This window comes from Miniopterus schreibersii, assembly GCF_964146895.1.
Source record: "Miniopterus schreibersii genome assembly, chromosome: 11".
Classification (NCBI taxonomy): Eukaryota; Metazoa; Chordata; class Mammalia; order Chiroptera; family Miniopteridae; genus Miniopterus; species Miniopterus schreibersii.
The window spans coordinates 52,240,683-52,259,544 of NC_138111.1; the positions used below are offsets into that span (position 1 = coordinate 52,240,683).

The 18,862-nt window shown below is 33.6% G+C and overlaps 1 protein-coding gene across 6 annotated transcripts in view; it reads right to left on the reverse strand.

Annotated features, from left to right (window-relative positions):
• Positions 1–191: 191 nt before the first annotated feature.
• The window catches only part of PSIP1 (PC4 and SRSF1 interacting protein 1), a 56,039-nt gene continuing 37,368 nt past the window's right edge, over positions 192–18,862 (reverse strand). For 2 of the 6 annotated variants that reach the window (XM_081151619.1, XM_081151618.1), the window contains exons 6-16: positions 18,314–18,376; positions 14,845–14,941; positions 13,541–13,616; positions 9,814–10,042; positions 8,903–9,021; positions 6,236–6,291; positions 5,633–5,703; positions 5,324–5,425; positions 4,995–5,208; positions 3,637–3,742; positions 192–2,911 (exon numbers count right to left, since the gene is read on the reverse strand). In XM_081151619.1, the coding sequence (XP_081007745.1) occupies positions 2,851–2,911; positions 3,637–3,742; positions 4,995–5,208; positions 5,324–5,425; positions 5,633–5,703; positions 6,236–6,291; positions 8,903–9,021; positions 9,814–10,042; positions 13,541–13,616; positions 14,845–14,941; positions 18,314–18,376 (1,194 nt within the window). In that variant the 3' untranslated portion in view covers positions 192–2,850. Of the gene's footprint in view, positions 2,912–3,636; positions 3,743–4,994; positions 5,209–5,323; positions 5,426–5,632; positions 5,704–6,235; positions 6,292–6,994; positions 7,653–8,902; positions 9,022–9,813; positions 10,043–13,540; positions 13,617–14,844; positions 14,942–18,313; positions 18,377–18,862 lie in introns of those variants that run through there. The other 4 variants (XM_081151623.1, XM_081151622.1, XM_081151620.1 and 1 more) reach the window with 3 other exon arrangements.

Here is an 18,862-nt window from a genome sequence, read left to right on the forward strand (position 1 = left end):
TTTTCACCAACGTTACAAAGGCTTAGGTATCTATTACCATTTCCTGGTAAAATCTAAAACGCTAACCTAACCAGGTTACTCCCAGAGTTTGCCAATGTATTACACAGGTCTCCCACCTTTCAAACAGGGATAAAACATACCTGTGTCAGGGATTTTGCAGGTGGAAATTTCAATATTAAACACAACATAACTGAAGTTAAATATTTTATCTAATGAAAACATGAAAGTGTCATGAACTTGAATTAACCAACATTCTCTGTATTTAGAAATGAGTTAGATTTATATATAATAGTGGATAGAATCATACACAAAATCACTGTCTAGAAAAGCAATGCCCATTTCCTTAAACATCTTTTTCAGGCTTCAGGATAATTCGACTGTTCTCCCCATCACCTCACAATGTCTTTATCGCCTCTAAGGCTGGAGAATTATGCAACACAAATTTGAACACATTTCTGCCTATGTAGTAGGTCTTTTTAAGGTGTAATTCTGGATTTGCTATTTCCAATAGATCATCCTTTCTCTGACCAGTGGGACAAAATTGTTAGTGAAGAAGCCTTGGAAGCCCTGTAAAAGCCTTTGCTCTTGTGTAGGCCACCTCATCTTGACCTGGCATCTTCAACCAGGTAAGTGTGTGGGTACACTGCGATCAATTTTAGTATCCTACTATTTGAAACCATGTGACATAATAGTATAAGGCTGAAGGGATTCCAGTCAAGCTGTTTACACACATAACATCTGATTCAGATGGCACTTCTGAAATTTTTCCAAAGCAACCGAAAAAACCAACAATTGATTCTGCTGAGTCATGCAGAACTTACTCTGTTAAAACATTATCCAAAAACATACCAAAAAGTGGATGTGGGGTGGGGAGGTCTAGCGTTCTCATTTAAATTATCTTCTAAGTGACTTGTCCAATTGTGGAGTTTTGACCAAGTACAGAATTTAAATTGAGCCAATGCTCCTGAAAGTTATTACTTGTATGACTTTTTCTTAAGAGTTCTGAGAATTTGTGAATCGTTGACAGAAAAATTTCTGAAATGAGGATTGAGAGAGAGAAGGCACCTGTGTTTTAACACCATATAAATCAGAACTGGTTAGATAGAGCAAGGGAAATGGAAGATTCTGTCATTCTTGGTAAGCTACGTCGATCTGTTAGGTCACAGAAAAAAAGGGGTGAACCAAAAATAACATTTGCTTTATTTTTGTCATTTTGAGCTTATTGGTTTCCCTGTCTCACCAAACACAATCTCTATGATAAGTTAACTAAGATATTATTCCCTTGGAAACAAACCCAGAATTCCAACACATTTTTGTAAATAGTAAAGAAGTAATTTACTAGTACAGTTTGATAAAAAATTTTTTTAATCAAAACAAGTTTACATGTTGACACTTATGGCTTAACTAGAATAATCTGTCCAAATTTTAATTGTACTAAGGATCAAACAGATATAATAGCAAGAGTTCCCTCAAAACACTGGGATCTAGGTTCCATTGTAAGACCTCTTGAAATTAAAATTCCAACTACTGAAATAATTTAACTTTTCATCAATTGATGAAAACAAAATTATCCGAGCGGTCAAAACATGTAATGTGTGCCACATGCAAACACTTAAGTATTAAAAGCCTTCTTCTCCCCGTTTTCATAGTTTCAAAACAGTGTCTTTTAGCTACTGAAAAACACCAACTGACCTCATCAAATGATCTTAGAAATACTATTTGTTAAAAGTTAGCCTTAAATCTTTTGGGTTATTGGTTCACCCTGATTTAGTCCATATAAGTGAATGTATAGACTATCAAAAAACCACTCCTTTATTTTGTCTACTGCCTCAGAGCAACTAATGTTTCCACTTTTTTGCAGTCCTGTCACATGTAATTCCCTTCTGTTATAGCCATGTTTTCAAATAGGTTAGTTTCCTTATATATTACCTACTTTTATTTACTGCATAAGCATCATGGATTGTTTTCCAATTAAAAAAATACTCCTTAGTGACTTTCTTAATGAGTGTGACTTTTTAAAAAATTCAGAAATGTCTCAAAAATAAACTTTTATCATTTAGTTTTCAGTTTCAGCTACCAGTACCTGTAAAGGCTCTTAGATGGCTGAACCCTACAGTCAGATTCATTCCTATATACACCCACTCTGCTCCCTGTAGGAAGGTCATGTGACTTTGCTGAATTCTGAACCACAAAATTAAATTACCTTCTAAAGTTAACATGACTTTTGTACCTTGTGGAATTGTCAGTTGGATATCTAGTTGTCATACAAAAAGGCATACAGACCACACATTGTTACAAAGCAGCAGGATAATGTAGCACAATGTAGACAGATTAATTTTAGGTAGAAGGGAGTAATTATATAGTACTAACATTTTATCTACCATAAAAATGTATAACTTCTACAAAAACCACAAACAGTGAAAAGACAGTCTGGTAAATCCAAGATTTGTAAAAACTATGCACAAAACCCACAGTATCTGGGAAAAGAGGAAAGGTTTTATACAAGTAGCAGTTTCAAAAATTTAACTTTTTTCTACTATCCATTACACATTAACATACACACACAAATTGAAAATATGCTAAAACCAATGTCTTGAAAAGCAGTTCAATATTTCGTAAGTGAATTTTCCCTCACATTTACTGTATAATGTGGCTGTTAATACTGCACAAGTACAATTAAGCAATGTTTAATTACTTTTAAACAAAGATAAAGGGATTTTTCTCCCTAAAACAAGTTTTACACATCAAAACCTATGCTTATAAAAATTTAAAACTTTCAGCAGTCTAAATATTTCTAATGAAAACCATTACAAACTTCTCAAATGTTCTTTATATTCCAGGTATGTCAACCTAGTTATCTAGCGTAGAATCCTTCAGAGATATTTCAGTCTCTCTCTCTTCACTGGATGGCCTAAAGAAAGTGGGGAAAAAAGGTGCGACAACTAGGATTAGGGGATTTTAAAAAAAATTACCAAAGATTTAGAGTTACTATTTTTGGTTAAAACTATTATTTTACCATGTTCTATCTTCCCAAAAATATTCAGATCAAGCATAATATCTCAGGGAAGGATCATGGCCCAGGCCCTTTCCAGCTTTAAAATGAATTCTCGAAAGAACGTGAAAATGTTCTGCTTATGATACTAGCATATTACCATCCTTAATGAAAAGAGGGGATGATACACACACACGGACAGGTTTCCCTGAATTTCAGAATTAGAAGGGATGCTTGACTCCTAGTCCTGATACACAGTGGAACAAAGCAAGACTTGAGTCACTGGTTCCTTATCTAGAGTGGGTATCATAATACAAAATAGTGAGATTCTAGATCTAATTTATTACCCTGTCACAAATCAAGTATGAACATAATAAGTCATTATTAAAGGTATAGTTAGTGAAATTAGTCCAAGAAAGAATATTTTTTAAAAACTGGATTCTTGCCTAGCTATTTATTCCCTTGTATACAGTGGCAAATTCACTGTAAATAGTTTTTTATGATTTTGCCTTTTTGATTTACATCTTGTTTCCTCAATCCAGGAACTGAATGATCAAAATATAATCTCCTATACAAATAACCTTGGAACAACGTGATTTAAAAATTAAACACACACATTACGACCCATTAAAACATGTCCTCACTTTTTCTTACTGCTGGCCTCATCTTTGCTTTCTTCATTGCTATCTCCATTATGTTGTGGTTGATTACTGTCTTGAGTGTCAGATCCTCCATTTAGAGTCTTTGAACCTTTAGAAGGATTCCAATGGAAAAAACCGTTACGTTCCTAATACTTTAAGATGTCCTCTAAAGATCAAAATAAAAATTAAAACATGGCCTGAAAATTCTAATACTTAATGTATTTTATCTGTAATCCTTAGGGTAGCTGAGTCACACAGTAAGAAGCAGGGTTGCTACACATATTTATGGGAACAGGAAGTAGATCATTTATCTGATTATTCTATTTGTCACTGTTATCAGGAACAGAGTGGTACAGCTCTTTGGAGGGTTATGCTTCATTCTATTTCTCAGGAAAAAAATGTGAAGCACAGTAAAATCTCATACATCATATTGGTGTTTTAGAACAAAAAAATGTCAAAAATAGTACTTCCTAATTATTTTGTGTCCTATTACTAAGTAAACAGTAAGGGCTTCCATGTAAATCTTATTAACAAATCTCTGAGGACACCTATATAACATTCCCTAATAAATTGTGTAAAAAAAATCCAACTCCGTTTGAATGCTGGTTTCTACATTAAGCAGCTGCTGCTAAGATGTTTAATAACACGGAATTGCAGGAACTGGTAAATGGTACTGATTCTGTTTTAAGAAGTCCATCACAGTTAACATCCTAAAATATTTATGGTTCAAATTGCATTATCTGGAATTTGCTTTAAAATAATCTTCAGGAGTGTCACAGAAAAACTTGATGGGGGTATACGACAGCAATGGTCACTTATTGATAGCTGCTGAAGTTCGGTGATGGGAAGTTCATTTCTCTACTTTTGTGTAGGAAAGAAATTTTTCCTAATTTCAGTGAAGGGAATAACTACTAGTGCTGATCTTTGAACAACATGGGTTTGAACTGCAGTGTTTCAATAAATAGCTGTAAATATATTTTCTGTTTTAACAACATTTTCTTTCCTTCAGCTTACTTTATTATAAGATGGTATATACTACATATACACATTTTATGTTAGTTGACTGTTATCGTTAAGGCTTCCAGTCAGCAGTCAAAAGTTCTATGTAGATCTGAGAGCAAAGGGGGTCAGCCCCCCTAATGCCCACATTGTTCAAGAGTCATCTCTAATAGTCAACACTAGTATTTACTACTAATTTAAACTTGAAAAACAGAATCTAAAGTTGAGTATGTCACTATATTTTGCTAGGGGCAGAAGAGACCTTTTTGTAATTTAATGTAGATAAGGTATTAATGATACTTATCAAAGCCATTTTATTAAAACCAGTCCCAACAAAGAATTTATTATTGCCACATACATACCTGTTTGTTCCTTTTCTAACTTTTTGTTTGGCCCTTTCTTCCCTTGATCTTTGGTTTTATTTGCTTCCTCATGCTGTCTTTGTTCGGCAAGGGATTTATTCAGCACTTGTGTGATTACAGAATCTCCTTCACCAACCAAAAACATATTCTTAAACTTGTTATACAACATTGTAGACTTTTCCATGATAATCTGACTCACTTTGAATCGCCGTATCTGGGAAAACAAAATACACATTCAAATTATTTTCCTACTTGACTTTTAAATGTTACTTTTTAATGAAGTGGTTTTGAGGAAATTTAAAAAATCTGCATGACTTAAGATCACTTACTTTTTTTAGTGTTGTAATCATCTCTGTGTGTTTCTGAGCTTGCTGCATTGTGACCTGAAGTGAAGCGAGTTCATCCAAAGCCTCAATACATCTGTCCACATCCTTCACAAAACAGTAATTTTATAACTGTTAATTACCACAACCATTATAGTCTATTTTTAAAGATTACTTTTACAATTTCAAATAGCAAGGCAGTACAAAATAACCAGTGATAGTCCCTTTTATCTTAAGTTTATATACTTATAAAATCATGAGAAAATACGAAGCTACAAAAGCAGCACTGTATTTTTAAATGAGGTAAACACTTACAAGATTATCAATTTTGAGTGAATTTTTTATTTCAGCATGTATCCTTTGAAGTCGAGAATCCATTGATGTTTCTATAAATTAAAATGTGAAACAGTAAATAGTTTTCCCAAAACCAGTATTTCTGTATAACAAAGTATAATGGAAAGATTTAAATTTTTTTAAAATGTTCTTAGTAATCTGCCTACATCACTAAGAAGTTGTCCTGCCATTTTTAGTATTTGGTTTGGGAAAGGAACATTCATTATATAAGGGAAAAATCACCATAACTTCGTATTTCTAAAATAAGCAGTCTGCACCCAATAGACTCCTAATAAACACCTGCTTCACCTTTTCATATTTAATGGAAAAATATCTAGCTTTTGGCAATGTTACAAAAATTTGACTTAATCAGACAATGTGCTTTAAAATAATAAACGGGACTCCTAAGCAAGTTCACCGGATTATACTTACAGTACAGTGCAATGTATACAGAATCCATCAGGGATTTGAAAAAATTTATTTGTAGGACTTAAGAACATGAAATGACATTTCAAAACCTACATATAAAAAATTGTGTAACTTCCTATTGTAACTTGATACATCATAGAAAGTGAAATAACTAACCTCGCTTCTTCTCCACTTTCTTAACTTCTGGCTTCTTTCCTTCATCTTTATTCTGCCTATCAAATGTTAACACAGATATTTGAAAACATTGGAACTTTGTGACTGCATACCAAATGCTCACAATCCCTTATGTAAAAGTTAAATTTTTTTCCCTTTAAGATAGTAAATCAATAGCCTAGATCACAAGTAACTAATTCTTAGAACTCCACAATGCCACAGCATTAATTACTATAAATATAAGCAAAACTCAAAACTTGTAAAAACAATCTAATGTTTAATTTGGCATCACAAATAAAATTTCAATAGTCGCCATGGTGAAATTTTTTTCCGACAATAAATTGTGTATTGTTACAAGACCAGTATCAGGGCCAATGGACAAACAGGCCGTAATGAGAAGAGAATGTCTATAATTGTTTCATAAATTCCACATCACACTTACTTTAAAAAGTAACAAGTCATAAGACTGATTTAGTTGTTCCCACATCTCCATAGGGTAATTTCAGGGGTTTGAAGTTCATTTCCACATTAATAGGCTGTTTTAAAGATAGTACTATTTTATAAAGATGTTTTTGCCAATATATCAAGTTTAGATGATATTCACTAACATTTACATATTTCACAAATGAAAAGGTACCATGTTACTGTAAATAACCATTTAAAAATCAATAATTATTAATTTCTAGTACCTTGGCTTGGAGTTTGAGCCTTATTATAAACCAATTAAAATAGACAAGAACAAAAAATGTCTAAAAATCAGGGTTATTTTTTTTAAAAAAAACTTTATTTTAAAATTTTGGTTACAGTTTCATTTTTATGTTCTTAACAAGGCTATGTTTAATCTCTCAGGATTAAAAAACAATTAAGATTCTAAAGAATTAAACAACAAAGGAATGTCAAGGGAAGGGCACAACTGCCCCATTATCTGGGGTATAATAGCTAATCCAGTTTAACACCTAACTTCAAAACAAAATTAATTTTTATATTTTCTAAATGAAATAATGTACAACCACCATCTTTTCAGCTTATTCTAATTTTCATACACAAAGCTTCATTTTAAGCTTGGAAAAAAACTTTTGCCAACCTTAGTATGTAGTGTGTACCTTACAGGAAATTTAACAATCATAACACAGTATTAATGCCATTAATGAAGTCCTCAATTTAGAATCTGGAACATTCTTCCATCAAAGGGGGGGAGGGGGAAATTCAGTCCAATGAGTCTGTCTCAAGATCTTCATCTCTTGTTTGCTCCACTTGTATTTTCTTTTCAGTAACTGGATTAATGCTTTGAGCCCAAAATGAGATATATTTTTTATTACTGTAGATTACATGTTGTTTGGCTGGGAATACAATACAATAAACTTTATTTTGCATAATGCATTTCACACAAGCTGCATCTGAAATGCTTTACAGAGCAAAACTGTCCAAGTACAAAGTTTTGTAATAACAGGAGAAGGAAAGAAAACACAAATATTAGAATTTGAGAAAGTTACATTCGGAGGACATTCAAAAAGAAACTGAAACACAAAGATAACTTTGGATTATTAAGGAAGGATTGGGCTAGATTTTTTACTAAGGAATGGCTAATTCTGTACCTTAATTTGGAGAGCACAATAAAGTTAAAAACAAACAATGCAACAACTTCTCAGTGAAAAGATTGAAAAAGACAGGAAGAAAAAAATAACTAATATTAACAGAAATGGTCAAAGTCTAGTCTAACAGGTAAGAGGGAGTAACACTTCTGAGCTTTACATCAGTTTTTATTACTCCCTCAAGCAGCTGAAACTGCTTATGTAGCCTCAAAACTAAGAAAGCAAATAGTCAAATGCTATACTTGTAAAGAAAAACTTGGCTTACAAATGTATAAAGAAAAGGTACAAAATTGTTTAAGAGTACTTTAAAGAAGTTCACTGCTTATCACTGTCTGTCTTAGTGACCTAGAGCATGTTTTTAAAATCACCTCGTTAAAAAAAAGTTGTCAGAATAATGCCAAAGAAATGTTTTTCAGAGAAAGAACTCAGAAGTGACAGTCTAACGATAACTAGGAAAACAAATGTAACACATGAAGCCTAATTATCATTGCCATTGCTATTTTCCTTCCAATAAAATTATTTCATAGAATAAAATTAAAGGGGGGGAATTCCCTGTGTTAAGGATATAGTTTATCTTCAAGGATGGAAACTTCAAGAGAAATCAGCTTTGAACTTGATTTATATTACGTCTAATGCAAACCCGGTCAGCCTTTAGATTTACTTTTACTGGCTTTTGGGTTTCAAATTGTGCTTCTGTTATTTTTGCTGGTCTTTTGAGGGAGGCTTGCTGGTGGTATGACAAGGATATTTTTTCATTCCACTCTTTCTGTATTTAACATTATAAAATAGAGGATGAAGGCATTTTCTACAAAGCCACTAACAGTTCTTATTTGCACTTTGAGTTTAAATTAAAAATAATTCACAGGGTGATTACCCTCAGTGAACTTCATCCTCTTACTCAGAGAAGAGGGAGCCTGAAACATGATTGTCATCATATACTGAAGATGTTTTCCTATGACATGGGAAAAGGTATTTCTTTAAAAGGCTTCTTACGGTCTGGAAAATGAGACTCTATTGTTTAAAAATGTCATGCTAGCTTTAGAAAGAAATAAAAATTTAGAATAAAAAAGATACTTACTGCTCCGTTTCCATTTGTTCCTCTTGCTTGCGTTTTCTATCTGCTGCTTCTTTCTCATGCTGGCCTTTCAGCATATTCCTTCTATGAGCAGTCTGAAAGTTTCTTCCACCTTTTCTCTTCTGTTTTGATAAGTAGGATGGATTTAATCTCAGAATTACATATGTTGTTGCTAAATTTAACTTTTCCTTGATGATTTTGGGAATTAAAATCTATTTTCTGCACTGCTATAAGAGTGATGTCCTTTGCTCAAAATCAAGTGTGTATGTCAAGCTATTTGCCTCTACATTGATTTTGACTTCAGTACCTGCTGACAACTACACTGTTCAACCTATCCAATTTGAAATTCTTGGCTTCTAAAGTATTAATCATATGAAAATAGAAGATCTATACAACCTGGGTCTACAGACCTCCAAAACTATACACAGAAAAGGATGCATAGCTTAATGAAATTCCTAAGCAACTATGACACCCAAATAAAAGTACTACTGATAAATCTATATATAAATGTACACCTTTACATCTGCCTTCACTGATTACAGCCCATTTGGCTTAAACTCTACTTTCCTAGCTCTTCTACATACGTGGGGTTATTAGACAGATCATGTATCTTAGAAATGTATACCTGAAATCTACACGATCCTATTAACCAATGTCAGCCTGCTAAATTTAATTTTAAAAGAAGTTTATAACACAATATCCATATCATAATGTTGAAAAGGTAAGATAAATTTAGAATGTACAATAAATTATTAAGTTTAAAATACGCTTGCAGCTAATTCAAGTTTATTCAGAAAGGTAAAGAAATTCAGTTTAACTTTTAATCACATTTATAGGCCTTCTCAAAGATACTGAGTTTAATAAGAGCTGTATATTAAACTAAAAACCAGCATTTGACAGTTAAAATATTCTACCTTTTCACCTTCTTGATCATCTCCTTCATCTTCAGAATCAGAGGTTGATGTAACCCCTGTTTTAGCCAAATTTTTCCTTTTAGATTCAACTTCTTTCTTCCCCTCTTTTTTGTCTGGCTCTTTTCTTGGCTTATCTTCTTCCTTCTGGCCCTCTTCATCCTTTTTAAGCTGCTTTTTAGGTTGTTTTTCCTCTTGCCCCTTTTTCTTACTTTTGTCTTCTTCAGTTACCCTATTTTAGAGAATTCAACAGTGGAAAATGAACTTTTATGTATCATTAATACTCATCATTCAACCAAATTCTCCCAGTCCAATCAGTATTTTAGAAAACAATAACCTATACTTTTCATTTAAAAACATTTAAAATATTTGTAAGCAAAATTTACTGGAAAGTCTCTCATCCAATCCCAAAAGGAAAAAGATACAAAAATTATAGTGGCATTGGGGTAACAGAAAAGTGAGCCCTGCCCCCCCCCCTTTTTTTTAATATAAATTTTTTATAATGTGACTCATTCACTGAAAAAAAAAATAAAAATCAAGTATTATCTTACTTGCCGAGTTACCATTTTCTTGACTCTGGGGATATAGCAGTGTGTAAGATGGGTGAGATACCTAGATCTTTTGAACTTAATATATGTTTAAAAAGTAGACACACTGGGGAAAATACAGTTGCAGAACTGAGTTGCATATGATCAAATACGGTCGTTTTAGAATTAAAAGTAGTCTCTGCAAGGTAAAAGGCTCCCCACTTAAACATAAAAACTATATGGCCAGTTAAGTGTAATATCAAACAGTGCTGAACTCCCTATCCCTAGCAATATCAGCATTCCCATCAGCACTGGATTTCACAGACATCACTAAAACAAGTCAAACTACTGAAATTGCTCAATAATCCTAACATACCATTGGATGGTATTTATGCTAATTAGAACAACAGAAAAAGATGAGTATGGTCTAACAGGTTCTAGAAGAATCAAATGATACCAACGCTAACCACAAAATTTATGGTGTGTATGTATATATAGATATTCAACTAAAGTACAAAGAAATACAACTTGAAGTGTGGGTGAGCTGTTTAAAGACAAACCTTTTTACTGTTTAAGGAATTTTATTGAAATTTTCACATTACACAATTACATCAATGAATCTAAAAGCTGGAAGGGACCTCAGATCATCTAGTGCAACCCATCCCATTTGACAGATGAAAAAAATGATGATGCAAAAGGTCAATAATTAGCCCAATAACCTACCAGACAGCTGCTTCCTTGAACCCTTGAGATTAGTAAATTGGAAAAGAAAAAAATTACTCTCTCTTTAGAAATTTTTGTCACAGAACTATCATTAGGTATGCTTATTTTCAAATGTCAAATGGATTTCTTCCTTTTAATCATTGGAAGAAAAAGCATGAAATAAAGTTATTTAACTTCAGTATTTCCACGAATGTGAATATTTTGATAATAATCAATTTCATTGAGATGGAAAGAGTAAAATATAAAAAGCATTTTCATGTCTCTTCCACTCTCTCTTAAAAATCACTGCGAAAAACATCCTCAGATGAGGATTAACCAGAAAAGGGAGTATCTGTAAATGGGATGGATCCTAGGAATCTTAACATGCAGTGGAATACCTACAGCTGTTTTTAAAGAAAAAAGGATTAGAAGTGTATCATAAAACCGTAAGAAATAGATTATTTCAAGGTTTTATGAACAGTATCAGAGCAGAGAATTCCCATAAATGTAATGATCACTGCTTTATGTTACCAAAACGTAAAATATGTGACCTGGCTTTGAGGCTGGGAAACTGAACTCTAATATATTATTATACAATGGGTAAAACTGGTAAGAAAATATATTCAGTGCACTTCTGGCTTTGGGTAAAGAGGTTTCAAGATAGAATGCTGGGATCTTGTGTTGTTACCAAGATAAAATCAATAGGGTACTTCAGGAAATAAATGAATTCAAAAAAATAGGAAGACGAAGGAGAACTTAAAAATTCCATGCATTTCAGTGTTGAAAGTCACCTCCATCCTGTAAAAGATTTTCAAATTCAAAGACTCGGTCAAAGATGCAATCAAAGATAAGCTGCCAGCCTTTCCTTAAGAATTCAAATTTGAAGCCCGGCCAGACGTGGCTCAGTGGTTGAGCGTCGACCTAGGATCCAGGCGATCGGGGTTTGATTCCCAATCAGGGCACATGCCCGGGTTGTGGGCTCGATCCCTAGTCGGGGGCGTGGAGGCAGCCGATCATGACTCTCATCATTGATGTTTCTATCTCTCTCTCCCTCTCCTTTCCTCTCTGAAATCAATAAAGACATTAAAAAAAAAAAAAAAAAGCAAATTTGGCTACCTTAATCCTTCAGGTGGACAAATGGTTTTAGGAAAAAGAAAGCAAGGTATGGGTTCTCAGGAAAACCTTTAAACTCAAAGTGCCTGTAATTAAAGTATAAAGAGATAAGCATGTCTGGGAAGTCTTGAGGGAGACCGCACTGCACATAAAACTGACTAGAATGCAACAAAGACATACACACTAACAAAGTATAACTATTAAAAATGACACCAGCCTACATCAAAATAAAGTAATTGAGATCTAAAAAGGAACCCTGGGCCCCTAATTTCTCATAGTCTGAAAGCAGACAGAAGTTCTCAACTGGAAAGGAGGGTAACATTCTCCAATGACCATTTCAGATGCAACTCAGAATAATGAGGAAAAAAAAACAAAAACAAAAAAAAAACACAGAACTCTCAGGGGAATCAGTCAAAAAGCCATGGAGAGAAATTGACTAGGAAGATACTCTCAGGGGAAAAGGGGGCCTAATCAAGGGAACATTTCTTATATCTAAAATAGGGGGATCTCACAGTATGTTCCCAGCATAATTTCAGATTTCCTACGAACAATGCTGTGTACCTCTTAAAACCTTTCCTTTCCAAATGGGAGTATTTATTGTGGTTCCCTATCACAGATCTACATGGGTGTCTAAAGGAGAGAGGGGAGCAGATAACTTGTGTTTTCAGTTCCTAAGTCTCCAGAGCAAGGCCTTATGTTGATCATGAAAAGCTAGATTTTGTACACAGATCTAAGGGTGGGGATGAATGAGTTTTGGTATGTTTTAAAACAAAAACTCACCTGCATATGTACCTAACTTAATTTCACTACAGTAGTTAAAACTATGTTGTAATTTTGTGCCACTATTTTTGAGAATAACAGCTTAGCATTAAAATGAAACACCTTAAATATATTTTGGTTGAAAAGTCCCAACTCTCCAGTCTTCTATAACTAAAATTCATTCAAAACATTGAAAATCTATTCTTAAGTGATATATTACTCACTTGAGCATTCTCTATAAAATCCTAGCTTTGCGCAGTGGCAGTATCGTAGCCAATGAGGTTTATCCGAGGCATGATTATTGCTAAAATCTTTAAACACAATAGGTACAAAAAGTCTTGTCCTCTTTGTCTTCATATACATTGCAAATTCCTTCAAAAACACTTTGTCTAAAATTTCCTTAAACATACCATTTTGCCCAAATCCCCTATTACAGACTTTATCCTGCATTATCTATCTTTGTATCAGTTTTTAATTTTTATGTAATGAAAAACTACAACAGTTTTCCTCATAATTTTTAGAAAAATAGAACAAATATCCTATAAAACTGGTAAAAATGCAGAGAGTTTTGCTTAAAGTCAAATATCTAATTTATTATATAACTATTTATACATTAAAAATGAACTCACATGTCACTTTCTGAAGGACAGGTCTGTTTTACCATTTTGGGTCTGCCTCTTGGTTTTGGAATCTTGACTTCTGTAGCTAACATTCACAGGAAAAAAAAAAACTGTGACTACCAGCTTTCCCTTCAAATGTAAATCTCACATATCAAGATTACAAATGATATACAGGGGTGGGCAAAAGTAGGTTTATTGATGGCAATAAAGAACTCTGTGCCTGCCCAGCTGGTGTGGCTCAGAGGTTGAACATCAACCTATGAACCCGGAGGTCACGGTTTGATTCCCAGTCAGGGCACATGCCAGGGTTTCGGCTCAATCCACAGTGGGGGCGTGCAGGAGGCAGCCGATCAATGACTTTCTCATCATTGATGTTTCTAGTTCTCCTTCCCTCTCTCTGAAATGAATAAAAACATTAAAAAAAGAATTCTGTGCCAGAGTGCTTGAATATAGCAAGTAGACTACAAGAATATGTAAATAATGATGGCTGGCAATTGGAGCATTTATGAAACTACACCTAAGTGCACTGTGACATACTTTTCAGTTAATAAAGCTATTATAATAATCATAACCATACAAACAACTATAAACCTACTTTTGCCCACCCCTGTTAGAGTATTAGTGGTTTATTAGAGATACAAATATTTTAAGTTTTAAAGATAATATACCCCAGTGGTAAAAAGGAGCAATGGCTGAAAATTTGGAGAGATTAAAGTAATTTTCAATTTGTCCTTAGTATGGCTGAGAGGGCTTAAAAGAACATCCTTCACTGTTGTTTTAACAGAGTATCGCAAAATTATGATAGTTGTATTTCTATCCAATATTCATATACATACTACAATATCATATATATGATGCACACCTTTAAAAATTGTATTGGAATTTAGTGCTGATGACAGCTGCATAATGTAAAGGTTCTAAACAAAGAATGCAATAATTTAAAATATTAATAACGACTCAAATGCTTTTTCTCTTGCTTCCATTATGACTCCATTTGAAGCTTATGCTCTAAATATGCTCTAAAGTAAGAGATAAAATAAACCCATCACCATGTAATTTAAACCCCACCACCGCCTCATTTGCCACTATTAGGGAAAATATAATAGGGATAAAACAGAAAATGAAAAGTCCCAAGCAATCATTTCAAATTTAAATACTTCATTAACAGAGCAGAAACTAAGCTGATCTCCTAATACTTGTATATTATACATAACCAGTTACCTGTCCAACTATTCCAAAGTATCTGAGGCACAACACTTAAATGATCTGTAACATTAATCATAAGCCAAAGTTTTAAACATTAATAATCCTACCTGCAGGTCGTCCTCTTTTAGGACTCACTTTTAGATTAGCAGATGCTGTTGCTGTTGTCACTACTCCTGCCTCCTCGGGTTCTACTTGCTTTTCTGCCTGAATCACAAAGATTTAATTAACTTATTTAGCAAATAGTAGGCATTCCAAGTTCTAGTCAATGGCCAAAATATACCACTGTAAGATAACAAATTCAAGTATAAGCATAATTTCCATATGCTATTTTTCAACAGCTGACTCATCAAACGAGATCCTCAAACTTAGCTTATAATTCTACTGAAAAATTCTGAGAAACAAAAACTTCACTTTTTAGATATTCTCAACCTAAAAGTCATTTGGAAAAATACAGGTAATACTCTCAGCACAACAGTGACCACAGTATAATGTAATTACACTGTAACAGCCCATGCGTTGTTTATAAATGTACTTTAAATATCTAAAAATGCTAACACTTGCCCTAGCTGGTTTGGCTCAGTAGTTAAGTGTTAGCTAGCGGACAAAAGGGTCCCGGGTTCAATTTCAGTCATTTTCGACCTCGGTTGCAGGCTCAATCCCTGACAACCAATCCACGTGTCTCTCACATCGATGTCTCTCTCTCTCTCTCTCTCTGTAAAGCAATGGAAAAAATATCCTCAGGTGAGAATTAAAAAAAAAAAAAAATGCTAACACCTTACACTATGTACTTATAACAAAGAACCCCAGTTAATAGTCTAACATTAGAAAAGGCAAGAAATTAAACACTGATATTTATTTTTAACTTTCTTAATATGTGCATTTTATTTTTGAGCTGAGATCTGTTATTCTTTTTTTTTTTTTAAATCCTAACTTGAGGACATGCTTAGAGAAAGAGGGAGAGAGAAACATCCACCAATTGCCCTCCTTATGAGCCCTGACCAGGAATGGAACCCACAACCCCTTGGTGTACATGATGACGCTCAACAAACTGAGCCACTCAGCCGGGCTGAGATCTGTTATTCTTATTTTCCATAAAGGGGGATTTACTACCATATAGAAAATAAGAAATCCCAATGACTCTTTGCAAACTATAGTGCCCCCAGGAAACAACAGCCCCAAATGAGAATCAATTTAATTGATTCAAGTATTTGAGTAGAACAAAGGTTAGGAACCATTAATTAGAAAGGAAGTACAATCTTGATCATAACAGAAAAGGGAAGAAACAGTGAAGAGAACAGAGAAGGATGGGAGAAACAAACACTATGAGCTGCTTCCCCACCTCCGATTACTTAGAATTCAACATTAACTAGATCAACAAAAATAAAGGCAATAAAGCAAAAACAAGCACAATCCAATCTTATTGATGAAAAAATTAAAAAAAAAAATCTTTTAATCAACAATCTGATTTGCAAACATTTATGATATAATGCTCAATACTGGTAAGGTTGTGGAGAATCATTCATATATTGATCACTGATGATCAATAAACTGGTAACACCTTTCTGAAAGAATATCTTTATGAATGAACACTGGCAATAAAAAATATGCAAATCTGACTCAGCAATACCACTTCTAAGAGTTTATCCATTTCTTGTTAGTTTTTTAAACATTAATTTTGCTTTTATAATTGGAATATAATGCAAATAATAAGCATTATTAAAAGTCAATAAACTCATCTAACATAACCCTTGAATTGTTTTCAAGGAAACAGTTCCTAATAAACATTAGCTCAGATTGCATTTCTAGAATTTTAAGCATTTACAAACCACATACCCCTATACCCCAATCCTGATTCAGTAACTCTGGGGTAGGGAGTCAGGCTGCTGTGTTTTCACCAAGCTCCTCAGATATCAAAGACTGAGATCTCAAGACTATGAGAGCTCTTTTCGTTTTTACTGAGGCATTAAGAGGGCAAAAGTTCTCAAAAATTCATTTCAAACTGATAAGTCTTCTGTTCAAAATAAAACCTCTTCACTTACACTTTCTTCATTTGCAAATACATCAAGACATAAGAATTTACAGGTAGAATGGTTCTTTTGAGGAGATACTAATAAGAGGTAACAAGTTCATCAATAACTAATACCATAAATAAAAATAACACTAATCCTAAGCAAAAAAACAGCTCTACCATGGACATGTTTTTTAAGTTATGGCAAAACTGTTCAAGTAAAATCCATTCCTCATGACAATAAAATCAAAGAATAAGAAATATTTCACCCAGAGAAAAGACTATTATTCCACATACACATATATTTTTATTTTAAATGCTAATATCCTAATTTCTCCTGTATTTTACTTGATCTCACTGAAACCTATAACCCTTTGACACATTTTCTCTCCATTTATTACCGCACTTTCTAGCTTTACTCTATCATCTACTACTCCTCCCACCCCCCATGGGACCAATATTTCTAGGTATTCTCCAGTCTGTTTTGCTGCACCTGTCCCACAAATCTCCAACAGAGGATTACTATAAAACTCTACTTTCCCTGCTCTATTATTCTTTGCTGCTGAGCCCTCCTGAAAAAAATTACACAAACATGCATTCACTTTATACAATCTCAGTTGGGATCTCAAAGCCACCTATTAATCCTTTACCCTGTCTTTTTGTGTCCCTTTCCCTCTAGCTTTATGGTCTGGTAATCTGAAATGCAGTATTTAAAATGCTTGAAATGAAATCTCTATGCCTCTGTATATATTATTCTAATTGCCTCACATGCCCTTCCTGTTCATCTGCCCGACAAAACTGTATCTTTGGCATATAACAGCCTGGGACAAAAATAGGTCAGAAAAGGTGTGAAGAAAAACTTCATATAGGGAAGAAACTCACATTAGTTAAAAGCATACAATGTACCTATTCCTAAACTGTCAGTCTCATTTCATGCAACAATTTTCTGAGAACGACATAATGGACAACTTTTATTAGCACTTGCTATGTACCATGATTTATTACGAATATTACATGTGTTAATTCACTGAATTCTCTCAACAACCTCAGGAGTGTATATATTATCCATTTTACATATAAACTTGAAACAGCATTATTAAAAGGAATAAAAATTGGTTCACTTTATTTTCTTTACCGTTCAACTTATTTTAAGGATGCTGTATCTATGAAAAGAAAAGAGTTTTGCCCTGGCCAATGTACCTCAGTTGTTTGGAGCATGCGTCCAATGCACCAAAGGGTTGCAAGTTCAATTCCTAGTCAGGGCACATACCTAGGTTTCAGGTTTGATCGCAGGTTGAGGCATATATGGGAGGCAACCAATCAATGTTTCTCTCTCTCACATTGACCTTTCCCTCTAAAATCAATGAAAACATATCCTCAGGTGAAGATTAAAATTCAAAAAGAAAAAGGAAACAGTTGTTAAGTAAATAAAGCCTACCCTTTAAAAAATTAAAGGATTTAGCGTAAAAGGGAAAATTTAAAGGTAAGGTTTCATTATATATATCTACTTTTCCTTAAACCAACTAAAAAATTGTTTTCATATCCCTGTGGTTAAGCAGTAAAATTACCTTTCTCTTTCTTCCTCTTCTGGCAGCTTTTGGAGTGGTTATGTCAATTGCTTTAGTCACATCCTAGAAAAAAATACAAATGAAAGAAAATAAATTTTGCCAAGATTGAAAGAAGAAGATTTTTTAAAAATTTATTGTTCAAAGTATTACAGATGCCCCCCTTTTTCCCACTGAACCTGCCACCCTGCCCTGCCTGTGCCTCCCCCCTGGCCTTCATTACACTGAAAGGAAATTTCTTAAACTAAAAGTCACAAGCACATTTCACTAAAACTACTAGGGAAATTTGTTTTGCTTCTCCAACCTTTGAAATTACAAACATTAAAAGTCTTAACATTATCGTTGTAATGTCAAAGTAACAGCCAGTATGCTTGTCAAAAAGAAAAAATTCTTTCCTTAGATCAAATCTAAAAGGCACACCTGTTAGTACATCAGTAAGTTTATATATTTAAATTTATAAAACTACTTTTTCTATAGTAGAGTTCTGAATTTTAAGAGGTGACTGGGACTTTGGAGATCATCTAATAACCATATTTCATGAGGCCTAGAAGA